At 37.7% G+C, this 21,013-nt stretch overlaps 1 protein-coding gene across 1 annotated transcript in view; it reads left to right on the forward strand.

Annotated features, from left to right (window-relative positions):
• Nucleotides 1-21,013, forward strand: part of cntn3a.1 (contactin 3a, tandem duplicate 1) — a 139,944-nt gene that overhangs the window by 80,916 nt on the left and 38,015 nt on the right. The window contains exons 5-9 of the mRNA XM_049462925.1: nt 4,363-4,458; nt 15,502-15,705; nt 17,191-17,293; nt 17,763-17,947; nt 20,467-20,606. Coding sequence (XP_049318882.1) covers nt 4,363-4,458; nt 15,502-15,705; nt 17,191-17,293; nt 17,763-17,947; nt 20,467-20,606 — 728 coding nt within the window. The remainder of the gene's footprint in view (nt 1-4,362; nt 4,459-15,501; nt 15,706-17,190; nt 17,294-17,762; nt 17,948-20,466; nt 20,607-21,013) is intronic.

Consider the following 21,013-nt stretch of genomic DNA (forward strand, 5'->3'; position numbering starts at 1 on the left):
ATTAGTATAAACTAATGACCGTAATTAAATACTAAACCCGCAGGGAAGCGCTGCTCCTGAAGTGAGAACCACTTTCTCTTATTATCTGCCTTTTAAAGCTCTAACAGACTACACTGCTCAACATTACACTGCTCAACATTACTGAACGAGTTTTCACCTGTTTAAATGCTTTACAGATCCTCTGTGTAGAAGCATAATAATCCAAAACTCGATCTGACCGGAGTTCGCTGTTGTTATGCAGAATCGAGTCCGGGGTCATTTCCAGCCGCTGAGCTGTGACGTCAGTTAAGCATTAGCTTAAAGCTATCATTTTTCTAATTACTACCTTTAAACGATCTTGAAATTCAGAGGATCCAGTGATATTTACACAGAGAAAACGTACAGGGTAAAACGTACAGGGAGTAAAACGTACAGGGTTCTCAACATATTTATTTACCACAGAATATGACAGAATATGAGGCCAGTTCTTGAAAAGCTCATTCAAATTCCCCATTCACTTGAATCGCTTAGACACAGAACCCCAAATATGGGCATAAACAACTACAAAATGACTACATGACTTCAGTCGTCTATGTTCTGACCCCAAACAAGCTTTGGAAAACTTGTGAGGGGCTCACCTAGGGCCGGTCAGACTCCCCAAGGCCGCTCTTTTAAAATTGCAAATTTCTTCATTGTGATTAATAAAGAATTGTCTAATCTTATCTCGGCCTGTGGCTTTTTTCATACGACCGCAGCACAGCAGTGCCAAAATTACACGTTATAGCACAAACCTTGAGTGTATTAATTCTTAAATATAATATCTCAAAGTAAATAGAAAGAGAGAGGAAGTCCGCGCTAGTGAGAGAGAGAGAGAGAGAGAAAGAGTAAGACTGCGTAAGTGAGCGAAAGTGAGCGAGAGAGAAGGATAGACGGCACAAATGAGAGTGAGCTAGCTAGCGAGCAAGCAAGAGAGACAGTACAAGCGATTTCGGCACAGCAACGATGTCTGGACAGTTTGATTGACCGCGTTTTTTCCCTGCTTGTGTCCCAGTTGTTTTTAGCGTGCTGCACATGCTCTCTGCATTTTGCGCGTTTAATGCAAAGTATCAAAAACAGGCACTAATTTTTTGGAATCTTTCTGTACTCTGTAGTACCGAGGCAATTCGGTTGGTGCCTTTTTGATATCGAATTTCGACACCCAGGCCTAATCAGATGTAAGTGCATTGTAAATACAGTCTGTTTATTGATTCGAGTCTCATAAGAGTGGCTTTCAGAGAGCCAATATTGGTCTATCATGAGAAATGAATATGAGGTCAATGAGGCATTCAAGAAGAAAACTGAAAAAGAATAAGAAAAGTTTTCCCAGCAACTTCAGGCAGCACAATAACTCAAAACAGAGCAGCACCACACTTTAGGCCCTGATCAACCGGAAAAACAGCCCCAATGTTTATCCAGCCCCCCTGTTAGGAAGATAGTGTCTGCATAGCGTGTGTGTGTGTGTGTGTGTGTGAGAGAGGCAAAAAGAGAAAAGCGTGGGCACTTGGGTATTGGGTTGTTTTGAGTGCGGATGCATAGCTCATGAATATTCTGTTTGAAAATTCAACTCCCCAGACAAAACTCCCTCCGCAAATCAAGGTGCATGCAAGGTGCAGACAAGTTCCATCACAATTTGTTCACTTCTGAAGAGAAACAAACAAAAGTATGCTGAGCGCAAATATGTTTGATTGTTTTGCTTGAGAAGCCGGAATAATTATTCTATTTAAAGCAAACAGTCACCTTGCCTCATGCTCACGTGTACCAATAAGCATTCATCTAAGTGCTTTGTCAGTTCTACATGTTAATTTGACAAAATAAGCTTATATTTTCTGTGGTAAAGTTCATTGGATGGTAATTATAAGATCATATCTCTGAGCTGATGTTTTTAAATGCTTTTTCTCTGTTTATGAGAGATGGACTGATCAGCATTTATGAACTACCGATCGTTAATAGTCTTTTAGTATATTTTAATCAGTTTAATCGCTGATATCTATTCAAGCCGGACCTGTATCCCACATTAACCTTTCCAGATGATCTCGATTAAGGGTCATCATGCAAGGCTACTATAATGTGTTCTGCATTGTCTTGTTATAAATTGGACTTTGATTTTTAAAAACAACTAATTAAAAACACTGTTAAACTTTGTAAAATCTTGGTTCACTTGTTTATTTGGCAATTAAAACTTAATCATTTTAGATGTAAATTCTTTAGCTTTCTGATTATTGATGCTGTAATTTTGGTCATGGTCAAAGGAGAACTCCGGTGTAAAATTGCCTTTAGTGTAGTAAAACATGATAAAGAGTACAAACCATTGTTGAATAGCCCACCTCCGTTCTCCTGCAGCTTTCCAAGATCCAGCGATTTTGTGCTATTTGCCCAGCACTCTTTACAACTTAACCCCAATAAATTGTGTTTTTTACATCGTTATCCAGGCTCAAAGTATCTCCACACCTCATTGGTAGTATCAGGAGAGCCCTGACATTTAAAACAAGGCATTAATAACTTTATCTTAAAGTAACGTCATGGCCAGTTTTTTTTTATAAGTTTTTTGTGCACTTTTAAAGTTATTAATGTCTCGTTTTAAAGCGATTTATCTGGGGCAAGTGGATGCCCCGAAGCGTCCGCTATAAAGAGTACTGGGCAAAAAGCACAAAATGACTGGATCTCAGAAAGCTGCCGGAGATCGGGGGTGCTATTCAACAAAGGTTAGTACTCTTTATCATGTTTTACTACACCAGAAGTCAATTTTACACCGGAGTTCTCCACCATTTGCTGTTTTGTGTGATTAGTGGTGTTTGGTTTGCTCTCAAACTCACTGTACTGGGCCGAGTGAGGTACTCTCAATAGGGGTAACTGGTGAGTGGTGTTAAGAGTCTGTATTCTGCTTCCATTACTAGCTAAAAATATTAAAAGCACATAAAACCACCAGACTGACAGGGCAGAGCCAGCACAAACATGTGAGTTTAACACTGACTTTAATGAGATACTTCTCTGTAGTTGCATCTAGTGTGTTAAACAAGGAACTAAAGCTTTCTGTAATCTTTAACTCGCAAATATGATCTAAACAGCTGAGGATTGGCCAATATAAAAAGTACTGACTGGTTTATATCTTTTGAATGATAATTAGCCAATACTTATACAAAGCTCTTTTCTTTACAGCTCTTGTGTCAAAGGTGAAATTGGAAGCCATTGCTGTTTTTCTGAGTGGTGCAACAATGTAAGCACTTGGCCCAGTTACAGCCCTAGAGTCCAAAAGAGTGTAATTGGCTTCACTCTCGCTGACTAAGTAGGATGGTTCTCTTTGTGCCCCCATCACTCTCTTGATGTTAGACAACCTATGGGGCATCTGTAAGCTAATGTAGCAGTATTGGCAGGTAGCGTTCTTTTCTAAACACATTGAGCTGCACAATGATGTTGTCTTGACAGCTCTTTGATTGGCTAGCTGCATGTGTCTGAGAGAAAGCACATACCCCTTTTAATTTTTAATGCTAAACTATATAAAAAAATTGAAATCAATATACACCTCAGTAAATGGTCCAACTTGATAATTCTAGAACAATAATACAATTAGCTAAGAGAGGAAATACACTTATAATTTATACTATATAATTATTTATTTTTTTAATTACTTCATTACACTAGCTGATGCATGACTAGTATTTTTTCTAGATGACTACTTATTCAAAAAGGTAGTCAGAATTTCCATATCTAAAGTCAAAAGTGGTCAAAAATCTTTGTGAAATTTGTGATTTGTTGTCTTCTTTTAGTGTGTCATATCTTACCACTAATAGATTCTAGTGGTTAGTCAGTCAGTTCGAAAAATGTAAAAAAAACATTGAAAGTATCAAGTGCAGTCGCAAAGACAATCAAAAACATTATGATAAAACTGGCACTCATAAGCATGGCCCCAGGAAAGAAAGACCAAAGTTACCACTGCTGCACAGGATTTATTAGAGTTACAAGCCTTAAAAAACGCAATTTTATAGCACCCCATATTAAAGCCACCTAAATGCTTCACAGAATATTTTGGTTTGTTTAACACTTACTACAGGATTCCTTATGTGTTCCTTTATAGTCTGGGTGACGTCATTATTAGGTTACAAAGTTGAATGAAAAGGTGTACCAAACTTTCAACTGGTACTATTAGTAGCTAATGCAATTAGGCATCTTTATACAATATAATACTGACATTTTATTTACTTATTTTATTTGTTCCAAGTTGCGATAGTGGTGGTGATATAAAGGTAGCATTTTCCTGCCAGGTTCTCTAATGAAAATAAAAGAGACCCTTGTGTTCAAGTAAATAGCAAGTATAGACTGACCTCTGTATGTTCATTTCTGTGCCAGATTTGGAGGACTTTAAAACCCAGAGAAGAAGTCCAGTGAGAGTTCGTGAAGGCCAGGGGGTGGTCCTGCTGTGCGGCCCTCCACCACACATGGGAGGTAAGTGTTATTTATGATATTTTGTTATTTATTTATTTATTCATTTATTTTCAGGCATTCTCTGTTGCTATAAAACAAATTACTTTGACCTTTTGGGTATAAGATTTTGCTGTTTTGTGTTGTTCTATTATTCGTACAGTAAGCATATCTACACAGTCACAGATCCATTCTTTTACAGCAACAGTGGTGACCTGCAGCCGTGTAAATATTGCCATGGTAATGGCATTAGCAAAGGCATCTCTACGGGGAGATGGTTTCATGGGGTATTTATTATTTTATTTTTTATTTTTTTAAATGGCAAAATGGCAGAATTTTCTATCAGTGCTGTGATTTTCAAAGGGAAGCGTCTTACACACAGTATAGTTTCCACAGTTTTGAGGAATGAAAATGTGTAACTTTATACAAAATACACAGGAGGGGCATAAAGTTATCCAAAAGCAGTGTGTAAGACTGGTGGAGGAGAACATGCCAAGATGCCTGAAAACTGTGTTTAAAAAACAGGTTTATTCTGCCAAATAAATTTCTGAACTTGATGAATATGAACTTGTTTTCTTTGCATTATTTGAGGTCTGAAAGCTCTGCATCTTTTTTTTGTTATTTCAGCCATTTCTCATTTTCTGCAAATAAATGCTCTAAATGACAATATTTTTATTTGGAATTTGGGAGAAATTTTGTTGATAGTTTATAGAATAAAACAACAATGTTAATTTTACTCAAACATATACCTATAAATAGCAAAATCTTCTACACTCTAAGTAGAATCTCGTTAACTGTAGCAACGTTAAGACTTTTCACTTTTCACTGTCTGTTGGTGTAGTGTCCCTTTAAATGACTAAAGTTCAGTTTCCTGTATTACACCAGTGGAATTCTATGGAAGCTTCTAATGCTACATTTTACTACCTGTGTATCATGATTCAAATGTTAATAAATTCTGAAACTGATCAGGTTTTGTATGAGAGGGCTTACTACATTCTTTCAGCGCTGTAAATGTTTTTAGTCCTTGTTTTGTCAGGCTTTCGAGGGGTATTTTTCTTGCACTCTTAGGGGACCCATGTGGCCCTCCATTGCTTGACTTCTATGCATGACCAAATAGACCCGCTGATATAATGGTTCCCTGATGGGGCAATTGAATTACTTTTATATGGTTGTCAGTCGCCGCTCCCAACCGGCAATTACAGTCCAGCACTACTGACTACCTCACAGCTCTGTAAAGGGCTTTCCAGCCTTACCCCCAGCATAGTTAGAGCAGATTTCACTGTTCTATTTCTGCTCTCAAAATGCACCAAGTGGCGCGCTAAATTGCTCTCATGTTAAATGTCATGCAAGGCAAACTTTTCACTTACTCTGGTCTGCCTACAAGTGGCTGTAATGTTTGTATAAAAAGCTCAGTATGTGGTATCACTTAGCATGGAAGGAAGGGAACAAATTGAATAGCATTTCCTTTAATAATTTCCTTTCAGGAAAATTATACATGACAGCTGCATCTAAACACAAGTCTCTGAAAAATGTTCATGTTAATAGCAACAATTCCACATCCTTACCAAAGTGCTTTACTGCTAAAAAAAAGGAAAAAGAAGTTGTCTTAAGTTGGTTTGATTCCTAAATGCTGACATAAACCTTCTTAGCACTTTCTTTTCTTTTGAGGGATTGTGTTTTGATCCCCACCAATGTCACAACCATTTGTTGCGACCACCTTGGAACAGTCTAAGACAAAGTAACTGTCCTTGCACTCTCTGGGGGATGGCCTTCCCACTTGCCCCAGCGTGGGTTTCTGCTGCCTGGTGTAACACATCAGACAAGTTACATCGTTTCTCAGGAAAATGCAGAGGTTATCTTCCCTAATTGCTAGGATCATGTGACTGGCTGAGAAGGACTGTCTGTCCTGTGAAAACACAATCTCGCTTGTCCCACATATGGAATAGTCTTAACAAAAAAAAAATATATACTGTATTTTAGTATATATAAGGCGCACTGGAACAGGGATGTCGTCATGTTTCCCTACTAATTTAGCAGGTCTTTGAGTCTGGGTGGTGGTGTGGGTCGGGTGGGGGTAACAGCTAAGCCAAGTAAACAAAACTGTAATTCTTATTAAAAAACATTTTCTTTTAAAGTCAAACGAGCGCTGTAGATTTAGCTTAGATTTCCAAATTTCCACTCAGGCTGGGGGCAGCAGCATTAGCGGCTAACCGCTAGCAAGAGGTAAATGCTGCCAGTAGCGCTACACTGGCTGCATCCAGAAACCCCAAAAGTGTCTCCTTTTTCCTACCGATCCTCCTCTCCTCCGTGACCCGGAAATTTTGTGACGCCATCTTGCCGCTTGTCCGAATACCGTAGGAGATGAAAGAAGCTGCTTAAAATCCTCCTCGATAATGCTTCCAACGGAGGATACATGAGAGCATCCTACTCAGGAAGACTTTTAGGGATTTTCGAATGACATCACTGCATCCACGCCCACAGAGCACACGAAAATGGAGAAGGCAACGCACAAGTATAAATGTACTAATTAACTAGGTTCCTTATCTAATTAAACAGCCAGTAAAGCATTAATATAATTTATAGTTTATATAAGCTAACATGCTCTTTCTTTGCCACCTGGCTTCATATAGTGGAACTGAGCTTAAATGTTCTTTATGCAGTTAACACAACTGCCCACATGTATGCAAAATGTCATATTTTTTATTATATTTACTATATATTATTTATTAATATTTGTTAATTGTTTTATTACATTCAATGAAATCATATTTCACTTTTAATATTGAAGCTGTGATTGGCTGGGCAGTATTCGGCATGTGCTAAAAGTGAGGGTTGTGATTGGCTCAGTTCAACATCCTATCTAAAAAGGATCAGCTGTCTCATTTCCCCAATTACAGCTCCTTCCCTCCAGTCCTCCTCCTCTCCTCTCCTCGATTCCTCCCTTTTTCCGGGGTAGGAGAGGAGAAGTAGGAAAGGAGAAGTAGGAGAAAAAAAAAAAGGTTCCTAGGATTCTAAACATGATCAAGCTCTGTATATCTCTTGATCCTAGTCTACAAACTAGCTTTGGATATTTGAAGTAACATCAAAGCACTGTTGTAAGTCGCTCTGGATAAGGGTTTCTGCTAAATACCTTAAATAAGAGGAGTAGCAAAAGTTTCTGGACGCAGCTACTGAGGAACCCTGAGAGGTCCGGTAAGCCAGGTCAATATGAGCTAGCAGTTCTTCCTACATTGCTTTTAATGCGATAAATGCGCAGGCTACAGTCTAATATACTCACCTCTGAATGGCGAAAGAACTTGTGCTTTATGCAGTTAGTGGCTAATGCTAATTCTGCTCCAGCAGTGCTGGCCGAGGTTAGCAGGAAGCTACAGGCTAATAATACTGACCTCTGAACAGCGAAAGACCTAGCGCTTATCTGCCTGGTTGCCAGATTTATCAATAATTTATTAGCATTTATTAGACCATATGGAAGCTAGCTCCAGCAACCTGTATGTCTCCATGCCCAGAATGTATCCAGGCTAGAGGCACCTTAACATGGTAAAAAAAATGGGCTTTGTACAGTTTTGCCCAATAAACAAATATTTTGGTCTAATACTCAAATCACTAAAGCCCGGGATTAGTTTTTCAGAGGGTCCTGCGGTCTTTTTACTTTTATGGGGGGGGTCCTCTGTGATTTTAGTCTCGTCTGGAACGACCATGTACGTGTTTTTCTCAGACGTATGTGTTTCAGATGTATGTGTTTCATCACCTCGTGTTTAATAAAATAGCTATTTGTCCAATGGCACGCACTGTAATTACACTTTGGGTGTGCGTTTCCATGGAGATCCACGTAAGCACAACAGTGATTGGAAATGGAGGAGCTACTGAACGCGATCTCATGTGATCGAGAAAGCAAAAAATACCCTTACTGGTCCTCTTGATTTTTTAATTGCAGTCAGATTGCAAGAGTTTTATCACTGAGTAGAAGTGTAAAATATTTTTCACAGACGTCCCTTTCAGAAACGAGTACTGTCCGGATAGAGTTTTAGATGTTTCATCCTTACATTGGATTCCAACCACTTATTCTGTCAATTAATGTATATAGGCATTGTTTTCTGCCATTTTCATCATCATTTGAGTGTTGTTTCTACATTGTGCGCTCTGATGCATGATGTTGATGTTACTGGCTCTAAAAATTAAATGTGAATCATTACATTAACCTTTCACATTTTACATTTGCATTTATGGCGATTGGCAGACACTCCTATCCAGAGCGGCTTACAGTTTAATCATGTTATAGAGGTAGGCGAGTGTAGCGTTAAGAGCTTTTCTGTACTCTTTTCTGGTACATTGCTTTTTATGGGAGTTAGAAGAAAGTGTATAAGTCCTGCAAACGATTTTCGTGTTTTTAAGGCCATTTACATTTAATGACATGATTTTAAAGATGGTAGACTATTATCTGAAGTGTGTAAGAAACACAATAGCTTAACTCATCAAAGATAGCTTGACTCTAATGCTCCCGGGTAGCACCCTATTCATTCAGAAGACCCTTTTCCACTTTATCTTAACCTCCTTCCACAAGCGCCTTAAGCTGCAGCACAGTTTCCCACTGCCTGTTTCTCTGAGCATTAGATAACCCTCAGTCTGCGTATGACAGTTGTTTATAAGTCACCACCCACTCTAGATGTTTCTCTTTTTCTGTCAACATGCTATATGGTTTCTAAGGTATCAGAGTGCATCGTCTGGCACTTTGTGTCACTTCTGATCAAAAAGCTTAGCGTGCGATGGGCAGTAGATCGTCTAGCAGCATTACATTAGTGGCCTTAGTCTGCCTCTTCCCCCTGCTGGCTTGATTACTGTGTTTACAGCTGCACCTAATGCACTAGACCGTATTCCTCTAATGGAGATAGACCTTTTTTCTTTTGCTTTTTTTTTTTTTTTTTTTGCTTTGGTTTCCCATCAAGGGAAATTGGCATGTTCTTTGAAATGCTTTTTCAGTGCTCCAAAGAACGCACATATATTTTGTTTACTGAAGAAACCTGCCCTTTTATTTGACTTAAAGTTAATACTCAAAAGGCTTGTTTATATATTTACTTATTTTTCATGCAGCATGCTTGCTTATTTTTCACGCATCAACGTCTTCAATGTCCTATAACTTTGTTTTTGGTGTGTAATCCTACTCGTTTACTTTTGCCTGTCTCTATGCAGCTATTGATCATTCTCCAGATGTCTTTTATGTGTTCTTCTGTCCCAGGGTCCTTATTAATGTTTAATAAGTCAATTAGTAACCTTTTGTTCTCGTTTTTGTTTATCGTTCTCCGTACCTTTAGAGGAGATTGACTCCAAAACAACAATTAAATATGCATGGGCTTGTCAGAACAGAGCAATGAATGTATTATTAATGCGAGATGATCAGGCAACTGCACGGATTTAATGTGTCACGCAGCAGTGCCGTTCATCAGGCAGCGTCTGCACTTTTTATCAACTTATTAGACTGTCGACGCTTTGTGTAGGTTGCTGAATACAAAAAATGAAAAGGATTAATCATACGTTTTTACGTACACTGACATGCCAGGAACTAGTATCACTTGTCTGGTAAGCACATGTCTGTACTAATAGACAATTCTAGCCAGATGCTGCCGGTCACAATCATTGCCACCCACTGCGCTATCCACTGTGGGTGGTAATTCTCATTGCTTGAACACCAAATATCACATAGCTTTCAAAGCACAAGTCACGTCTTAGTTCATGTTCTTTATTATAACAAAAGAATGAATACAACGTTAGATAAATGTAAAATTGTATTAGGCCTACATCAACTACTGGACTACTGAGTGGACTGTTGGACTTCTCCTCTTTTTTGTCATGTAGTATAAAAAAACAGTCATTAGACCTATTTAAAAAAATAAATAAATTTACAATAACATAGATGATGAATACTTTTTCATTTTGAGTATTTAATTGATTAATTTTGTGTATTGTAGACATGTTACAATCGTCCCTGGCTTGTGTTACAACTGCCCTTGTAAACTGGGACAGTTGTAACACTGGATTTACTCTATTTAAATCAATTTGGCAATCTGTACACATTTAATAAAAACATTTAAATACATTGTTTTAGTAGTTGACACATTGAATTTTAAAATGTAGCAAATTTGCTATTCCAGTGTTTTTGATTTATTGAAAAAAAGATGATTTTTCAACAGTCCCTGATCTCCCCTATTAAAATGCCTTTTTGTGTATGATTTTTTAGTGAGGGACAGGCAGGGTCAGTAACAAAAGGGCAGCAAATATAAACAACATACCAGAGAGTTGTTAGGCAAACCAGGGTCATACACTATAAATCCAGCAATAAAAGGGAGAAGGCAAAAGAGCAGTCAAAAATACAAAAAGGTCAGCAACAGGTAATCAATAGAATGGGCAATGCAAAAGACGATAAACGGTGATACAAAAAGGGTTGGTAACAAAAAAGCAAATACAATAAAGTGTGTCGTAGAAGAGCTAGAAAAACTAGATTCAATGCTTAGCACTGAGCAGGGCAAACTGAGGGGTATTTATACAGGCTCCAGGGTCACATGATCAGTGGAGTGAGGGAAGTCCAGTGTGGGTGTATGCTGGGAAATGGAGTCTGGAGCAGGCAGGCTGACAGCATCAAGACTCACATTATGAGAGATTGAGTTAAACGGCATGTGAAAAATTAGAACAAAAAGTAAGTCAGTGTTTAATGATGTTAAAGCAGGTGTACTGGTGATGAAATTGAACAAATCCGTCGGGGAAAATCTGGAACTGAAGCTTCACAAGGCATCAACTACTTTCTTCAAAAATTGAGAAATGTGATCTGTCTGTACTGTATTTATGTTTGCCCACATCTGTCCTTATGTGAGCTGGTGTTTCTATAAGCAGGAACTTTATTATTGCTGAGAAAAATAGTTTTAAATTATATATTCAGGTGCCTAAAATTTCTGCAAACTACTGTATGTCAAAAGTTGAAGTTGTTTTTTCAGATGCCTGATTTCATAGCAGCTGTGGTTTGCTTGTTTGTCGGTTTATCTTTGGATAGCAGTATGGTGTAATCAGACAGTCTGATAGTCTAACCTGATGCACTTTTAAACATTTTATTCAGACATAACTGACACAGCTGATACTCTACCGGACTGGATGTCTTGTTCACTGAGATTGAGTTTGTCGTTCAGTTCGAACGTAAACCAAACAAATGCCTCCAGAATCCTGAGCAATCATTGCCCGAGGCCCGAACTGGTAATCTGAAATATAAACAAATTATCGTCAACTTCTCTGACATGTTGACAGGTTTGCAGTGTGTGGACAGCAGATTGCAGAGTATTGCTCCATTTCTTTCAGCCACCATCGAGCGTAGGGCTATTTGGAATTGATGATGCTTCCTTTACCCTTGAAATGGATTGGGAAAAGCACTAATGGACTAATGAACTGTGTGCCACATCGGATTTTTCTCCCCATGGTCAAATTGTCTTCTGTGCGGAACCAAATAAAGTATTCACGTGGTGCATGCCTCTGTCTGTGTGTGTGTGTGTGTGTGTGTGTGTTTGTTTGTGTGTGTGTGTCAGTAAAAGTTAAGGAGGCAACATATTTGTGTTGAATTTAATACAAAGGGCTTTAAAAAATAGTTTTTATAATTGGCATATTCAGTTTTTATCTATTTTTTGTTAACTCATGCCTGTGTGTGTGTCAAAAATGCTAAGTTAAAAGGGCCACAGATTTGTGTTGAATGGAATACATAGGGCCCTTTTAAGTTTGTGTTATTTTTTGGCATATTAATTTTTTTTCTGTCAGTAAAATATGCCTGCAAACCATTCCCAAAAGGAATTGGACAGGAAAGCACTTAGCACTTTGTAATGTTGCCATTCCTTCTAAAAACACTTTAAAGATGTTTTTGCACAGGCAATGCCAAGAGTGTTTCAGGTGTTATTTTATCCCACTCGTTTGCAGCTTGTCATTGTAGCTTTTTCATTCAAATATTTTCACACATTCTGTATTTTGGACAGGTGGGCACTGCAGCCAGGCCAATCAAGTACCTGTTCCCCTTCTTCCCCAATGTTAATAGTGAGAACCATCTTATGAGGGCTCATTTGCAGATTGAAGCCTTCTAGCCACGTTGAAGCCACGTTGCAAAGGGCAATATCGTGATCAAGATTAACAAGTAATATTAACTAGTTTATAGATGCTCCTAAGTACTCATCTCTGACCTTCTGTTTCATTAAAGCAAGAATACATGACACATAGGCCAAACACCCTCAGTCTATCATCAGCACAGGTAAGATTGAGGAATACGTAAGTGAAATTAGACAAAAGGTTTCTCACCTTAATAAATAAGTCAAAATCTGACAATAAATCTGAAAAGAAAGATACAGCTCTAAAAAAAATTAAGAGACCACTTCAGTTTCTGAATCAGTTTCTCTGATTTTGCTCTGATATATTTCTAAGTAAGAGTTAGATGAACATTGTTGTTTTATTCTATAAACTACGGACAACATTTCTCCAAAATTCTAAATAAAAGTATTTTCATTTAGAGCATTTATTTGCAGAAAATGAGAAATGGCTGAAATAACAAAAAAAGATGCAGAGCTTTCAGACCTCAAATAATGCAAAGAAAACAAATTCATATTCATAACGTTTTAAGAGTTCATAAATCAATATTTTGTGCAATAACCCTGGTTTTAATCACATTTTTTATTCATCTTGGCATGTTCCCCTCCACCAGTCTTACACACTGCTTTTGGATAACTTTATGCCACTCCTGGTGCAAAAATGCAAGCAGTTCAGCTTGGTTTGATGGCTTGTGATCATCATTTTGATTATATTCTAGAGGTTTTCAATTTGGTAAAATCAAAGATACTCATGATTTTAAGTGGTCTGTTTTTTTTCTTCCAGAGCTGTATAAATACTTAGTACTGAGTAATAGAATATTCAGTTACTGGTCTAAATACATTTACAGATTTCACTGTCTGATTTAAAACAGTATAGAAGTGTATACATTTGATTGTATTTTATAGCAGTGAACAACTACCAGACATTGTTCTGCTTTTAAAAGTTATAAATATACATCTAATCAAACCACATTTGGCATAACATTACATAAAAACTGCAATATCTCAGTTTAAAAGCCACCAAACCAAGCCAACAAACTAGTAGTATGGCAGAGAAAATGACCACAGATAGCTAATACAGTAAACGCAAACCAATGACTGTAGAAAATATAGACACTGTGATTCAGTTTCTCACCATTCTATCAAAATGAAGATAAAATGCTCTTCAGGGACAATCTTACAATTTGAACACAGTTTTAGACACTCAGCTAAAGATTGACAACCTGCCTTGTTGGCTTGCTATAAGAAAAAAAATGTCCACTCTTATGTAAAGAGTGATATGTGATTCAGTGTAGCATAAATGTGGACTGCTGCTAATGACTTTAATGTGTGTGTGTGTGTGTGTTCAGCAAAGATGCTGGGTGGCTTCAGAGACAGCTGGGTGATTATATCATTTGCGAGGCAATGGAGGCTGTATGTCTATATTGGAATTAAACACTGTAAATAAAAAGACAGTTTAGAGTAGAAAAATAAAACTGAAAATTGTCTGTTTTGTAATTGAAATGCATGGAGATGGGTTAGAAAATACAGATCGTATGGCAATCAGCCAGCTACAGAGACACCAGACCTGTGTATCAGATCCAGATGTAAAAACCTGGAAATAATTATCATGTTTTTGTATCCAGAAAAAGGATATTATTCATATATGTTCATTTTGCTTGTCCTAGTGTCATAGGGAATGTGGAGGGTGCTGTTTAATGCTGTGTATCTGTTGTATTGTGATGTTTAGGCTCCCATTCCTATTTTTATGTAAAGTTTGGTCACTATATTAGCAACTGTCAGTCTGTGATAGCTAAGCTTAATGCTTCACTATCAACAAGTGTGTTGTATAATAAATGAATACATGTCATTAGTGTGTTGTAAATTACTGTCATGGTTCTTAGCTAATTGTTTTCAAAGCATTGAAGTGGTTATAAGTCTTAAATATACATATTATTACCAGAATATTTTGACCACTGGCTTTTTGTTACACTCACTGTCCATCTTATCAGCTCCACTGACAATATAAAAGTGCTAATTTCTATAATTACAGACTGTAGTCCTTCAGTTTATCTGCATACTTTAGAACCCTTTTTTCACACTGTTTTTTAATTGTTAGGACCCCACAGGACCACCAGTGTTCTCTAGTTCTTTATTAGTGGTAACCATAGACTGTGTATAGCTGGACAGAGCATCGTCTCTCAAAAGTGAAGCCACCACATGTCGGGCGCCCCCTGCTGTTCGGTTTCAGAAAGCTGTGTAACCCCACCCATCCCCATAGGTTTCAATGGCAAAACAGACAACTTTCAATCATGTTTTTTTCCAATATACTGTAATTCTACCTCCATTATTTAAATGTAACAGCTAGTGTAACCATTGCTAATATTGTCTAATTTTTATATCCCCACAGAATTTATTTTTAAAAACGTTATTCAGCTCTATACAAAAAAGGTGTGGTTATGGTAAAAGGGCTGCTTATGGGCGGGACCAATAACAGACTGTCAGCTCCGCTCCGCCCCGCTCTGCAGCCTGAGACCGCGAGGCAGCCCTCAGGGGCGGGGTTATTCAAATGAGCAGGCTGTCTCTCCACAGTCTTTCTCCCTCCTCTGGTCTCTACTGCGCAGACTCGGGTTTCAGGATCGCCAACATGGCGGAAGATTTTGGCTTAATTTTCATTGAATGAATGGGAACGCCGACACGACGTCCATCTTTTTTTACAGGCTCTGGTGGTAACAAGTCATTGCCCACAAGACACTAAGCCGTAACTGAGATGTTTAAAAACTCCAGCAGCACTGCTGTGTCTGATCCATTCAGTGCTGGGAATGACTCACCATCCTAATAGAAGCTGCTCAGGGTGAAATGAAGCAGAAGAAAGAAAAAAAACAAAGTATTAAAAGAAACAGACTAGATTTTGAAAGTATATAACTACAATGTGCTCCATATCATCTGATATTCTGCTCAAAAGCATCACCTTATCTCTTTGCAGAGCTGACCTTTACATGGATCTTCAATGAATACCCCTCATTTGTGAAGCAGGACAACCGGCGATTTGTGTCTCAGAAAACCGGAAACCTGTACATCGCTAAAGTGGAGCCGTCAGATGTAGGAAACTACACCTGTGTAGTGACCAACCTGGTGACCAAATCCAGAGTACAGGGGCCTCCAACATTACTGGTTCTACGAAGTGATGGTAATCCATTCCTTCTTTTCTACCTCTGTGTTGAAATATGATATTTTATGTTGTTCTGTTTGTTGCATATTGTTTTTTGGGAGTATTTATTAATAGAACTGGAACACTGTTGGATTTCCCATGTGAAACATGATAAATAAAGATCCTACATTATTTAATCTAATCAAAGGTTTTAAAAAGAACACAGTGCCTTAAAATGTATCACTCTTTATTAAACTGTGAGCCTAATAGTATCAGCAGATGTTTTAATCTACAGGACTCAAGAGGTAGAAGAAACTCTGCTTCACAGTGTGTTTCCGATGACCTTGAGTTTAAACCTGTAAACAGCATCTTCCTCTGAACCACTAAAACAATAAGATGCAAAGGGAGAGACAAAACAACACATCATCCATCAGTTTAATTCACAGATGAGAAAACCATATGGGAATGCAACACACGTGATTATAAACTATATTTTTAGTCTACTGTGTTAAAGGGGAACTAAACCCCCTGCTTTTTGATGCCTCTACCTTCAGCTCAAATTAGAAAAAGGCTAAAAAATGGGAGATGTAGTTTGGAAGGGGGAGTGGGTGATGGGTGGGTTTAGAGGCAGGGCAATGGTACTTTGTGGTGCAAGGTATTATCAGTATTAAAGCATATTCAGTGTGAAATTCGAGGCTTGTTTGATTGATCTTGATTGGTGTTCAATTTTAACATAGACCATTCTTTTGAGTTTCTTTGGTTGTTTGTGCTGCTATCTTGCCAGTGATTCCCAGCGCTGTGTTTTAAGTTTAGCTCAAAAAAAATCTCAGTTTGAAGGGCCCATCCTTCCAGCCTAACAAGAATCAAGATATCCTATCCCTTGGTGTAAACACGCAAAATAGAGGAGTAGGACTAAGTGGTAGGGGCAAGAGGTTAAATGGGATTGGGCCAAACTCTCATAGTCTATTTCTTAAATATTTATTTTGCTTAAAAACACAGTATATTAATTTAAAGTATGGACTTAGAATTAAAAGAAATAATAACAGGAATGTTCTGATCTGATCTTTGTGTTTCTTTAAGCAATACAGTCACAAAATATATGTCAGATGTTGTTAGATTAGCTAAAGTTGTGTCTCTTTACTCAGTATAATGGGCATGTGGTGCAAAAACATACTGTGGCATTAATGTGTGTGTTAAAGTCTGTAGTGGTAGCATCTAAAAAACTGAATATAGTATACTATTTAAATATGTGGTCTACAGCTTAAGGCTCTGAGGGCAAAGCTTGAGTCCTTTACCAGGCAGTCTGTTAATGTTGCCTAGGGGATGCCAGAGGATGCTTTGCAAAATAGACTATTCTTGATTCTTTAAAATGTTCTAAAATAGGCCCGTATTATGATCCACTGCATGAGATTAAGATATCTTTTGTTAATATTAAATGTCAAAGTGTCTTTGTCCCTGTTGATAACTTCTTCTAGTTCAACATCTAAGGTTTCTTATGTTTGCAAAACTTACATTTGTTTTCAGGAATTATGGGTGAATATGAACCAAAGATTGAAGTTCAGTTCCCTGAGGCCTTGTCTGTAGCCAAGGGTTTAACAGTTAAGTTGGAATGCTTTGCGCTGGGAAAGTAAGTATATTGTAGTGGATGTTCTTTTAATTCATGTATGAATTTGAAAAAAAAAATACAAATTGTACAACTATTTGACTTTTAGCTGCTGAATATTTATTGTCCATAATTACCTGTTACCAGTTACCTCTCTAATTGAACATTAAATATCGCTGGCATATTAAAGCTCTGCTTAATATCTCATATTATTTTGGATACCCATTGTTAAAAAAGTGCTAAATGAGTTGGGGGATCTCCTTTAGGACTTGGAACTCAAGGAGTTGATGATTTTTCAACACTAATTTGAGATTTGAGACTTGCCTGTATCAACTTAAAATTTGACCTATGACTTAGGTGTTAAGACTTGAAACATTTTAGTTACTTGCAATGCACTGTTTATACTAAGAGTTATCAGTTTAATATAAATAAATGTTAATATATTAATATAGCCATCACTGTTTTCTAAACTGGCTTTCTTTCCTCTTTTTAGCCCGGTTCCTGCTATCAGCTGGAGGAGAGTAGATGGGGCACCATTCCCCAGAAAGGTGGACGTTAGCAGAGCTAGCAGTGTGCTAGAAATTCCGTATTTCCAGCAGGAAGATGCTGGCCAGTATGAATGTGTGGCTGAGAACTCCAGAGGGAGAAATTTGGTCAAAGGAAAGCTTTCTTTCTATGGTAGGTAAAACATGGCATGTCTTTGGCTATTGTACCTATCAGGATTGCTGTTTATATGATGACCGTGTGTTGTTCTCCCTCAGTGTATCATGTGGTGTTTGGAAAAATGGATTTTCGCATTATGGCACAATTAACTTTGCTTTTCTCCCTTAGGCATCATTTTTGAGCTGTCTGTCAATGTTATGGTGCTCTGCAGGAATCAATATGAGAATCTCATTCAATTACAGCTTATTTTGCTATGAAACATGAGAGATGGGTGGTTCCACAAGAAATCTTGCTGAATAATTGCATTTTAGATTCCCCTCTCCCACAGTTTGTGACTTGTTGTTCGTTAATCACAATACACTCAGTCATGTATTACATCCTCGCCGACTGTGTAGCAGCATGTTTTCAGAAATATGGTGTCTTGACTTCAGATTAAAAAAAACACAACGATAATAATTGCCTTCAGAATACTTACCCGGTAAGTCTTGTTTCCAGTCTGTTCACATTGCAGCAGAAATATGTTTGTTTTTCAACAGCACTTATTTTCTCGATGTAAAGGCCATTTAAATGCTTGTTTGTCGATCGTTATTAGTAATTCTTTAGTCACTTCAAAGCAGTAATTAATACTGATGAATATACTGAGCTTAGCTCTGCCATTAATGTCTGCACTATTCTCAAAGTGTCAATAAGTGAGTCTCCCTGATGCACAGCATATTATATATGACAACTCACTGATCATGATTAGGGCTAGATATTGGAATTCAATACTGTTTTCATTCCAGATTAACTACTTTCTTACTGCTGAATATTAAAAAATTCCATGTCCAAATCATTGAATATCAAATGTTAATAGTTAGTCTTGGCTGCATTTGTGAGCATAGTTCTTGCATAGTCTGTATTAAAAGTAAACCTTAAAGGTAAACACACTCATTTCTAGTTTAAGCCACATCTGTTTTTAGTTTTTACAACCAGAATAGTCAGAAAAGTTTTTTTCAAGAGCACATATAGGCAATCGATCAATCAATCAATTAATTTCTAGTTAGCTGTCATAACTGTGTAAGAAAATGAATAAAAAGTTTTAAGTCTAACCATGTAAACCATGTTCCAGAAGCTGGTCAGGTCAAATAAATCAGTATCAATGCAAAACCACATGCTGCACAAATTGCAAAAGCATGGATGGGGAAATTGAGGTTTGCATGCTGGCCTGGCCTGCCTGCAGTCCTTACCTGTTCTCATTCTTCTTTTAACCTGGTTTAAAACCTGGGCAGGAACAGAAGAAGCTTTTGAAAGAAATACAACATGACAATAAGTTGAATACATATTCGCTTTTTTTTATTAGGGAAGTCATATCATGTGTCCTATAGCAGCACAGCAGTAGGTTATGTATAGTTCTGTATTTTTCGCACTATAAGACACACCGTATTATAAGGCGTACTATCAGTGAACATCTGTGTTCTGGTCTATTTTCATACATAAAGCACGACAGATTATAAGGCACATTTTAAGAGACACTATAAGGAACTTCTAATTCAGCAGGTCTCGCCGCTGGGTGGGGGTGGTGGAGGGTAGCTAACTAAGTTAAGTAAAGCTAAGCTAAGTAAATCAAACTTAAAAAAAACACTTTCTCAAACGAGACGTTTTCTCAAACTGGATGTTAATTTACACGGATTTCTCTCCTGAAAACTGTTCTAAATGTAAATAAATGCTTCCATTTATTTAAAGTAAACTTTGATTCCTGAATTTCTCCAGCACTAAGGCTGGAGCATTAGCAGCTAACTGCTAGCTGGAAAGCAGCTAATGCTAGCAGTTTGTCCCACGTAGCTTTTTTAACACAGTAAACACGCAGGCTGCAGGTAATCCTCTAACAATAATCCTCTGAACGAAGAAAGAGCTAGTGCAGTCAGCGGGTAATGTTAATGCTGTTCCAGCAGTGCTATCTGGGGTTAGCAGCAGGCTAAAGCGGTTACCGGCTAATGCTGATGCTACTCCAGTCCAGATGCTGGAGAGCAAAACTGAAACTACTGTACAAGTGGCTTTACTCCTCCTTACAACCTGACTGGAAAAATTTATACATATGGTGCACTGGATTAAAAGGCGCATTGTCGATTTTTAAGAAAATTAAAGGATTTTAAGTGCACCTCATATTGTGAAAAATACAGTAACAGTTTCAGTAGAATAGCATTAACAGTGCAAAGCCTTTCACAGCTAGATGTGTTCTGCTTCTGACTTCATGCACATTTAATAGGGCTGTCTAGGCACACCCCTGGATAATATGGCAGTGGTGTTCATGCCTGCACGGATAATCAATCCCACATCTTCCATGTGTGAATGATGGTATTATCCACTTTAGTACTTTACACTGTACTGCCCAGCTGCTCTGTAGTCAAGTTAAAAATCAAGACTTGAAGATTTGAGGGCTAATCACTTAAGACCCTTCACCTATTACTAAGGCTATAACCTTAGCCCAGCAGGTAATAATAATTCATTTTCATGTTCGGAATTTTGTTTCTTGTGCTTTTGTCATCAACTTCCAGCACCTCCTCATCTACTGGAGAGGCCACAGGACACACAGAAGGCCATCGATGACTCTTTGGTGTGGGAATGCAAGGCCAGTGGAAAGCCCAAACCGTCCTACAAATGGCTAAAAAATGGGGACCCACTGGAGGCCTTTGAGGTGGGTAAAACAACCTTCTCTATGAGAATTGTTTGATGGGCTGTCAAGATTGGTTTTATTTTTTTTTTTTTAGAATTTATATTGCAACAGAAATGACTCATTCACTTCTGCTGATCAAAAGTAACCTTAGAAAAGAATTTAATGCATTCCACCACTTCAAGACTAAAGATTTGCTGTAAGTGTGTTTTGATTGTAAGTGAGATCTTGATATATTATAAATTATATAAATTATTCTATGTATAAAAAATAAGTTTGGAATTCAACTTCAGTCGTCCTTGTAACTTTGTTTCAAGGCAAAATATTTTTCTTGATTCACCCTCGTATGTCAATATGTAGTGCAGCTCTTATTTTTTTTATTCAGTGCTCTGCAAAGCAGTCTTAGAAAAGTTTCATGTAATGTTCCAGGT

Source organism: Astyanax mexicanus, chromosome 13, assembly GCF_023375975.1.
Source record: "Astyanax mexicanus isolate ESR-SI-001 chromosome 13, AstMex3_surface, whole genome shotgun sequence".
NCBI lineage: Eukaryota > Metazoa > Chordata > Actinopteri > Characiformes > Acestrorhamphidae > Astyanax > Astyanax mexicanus.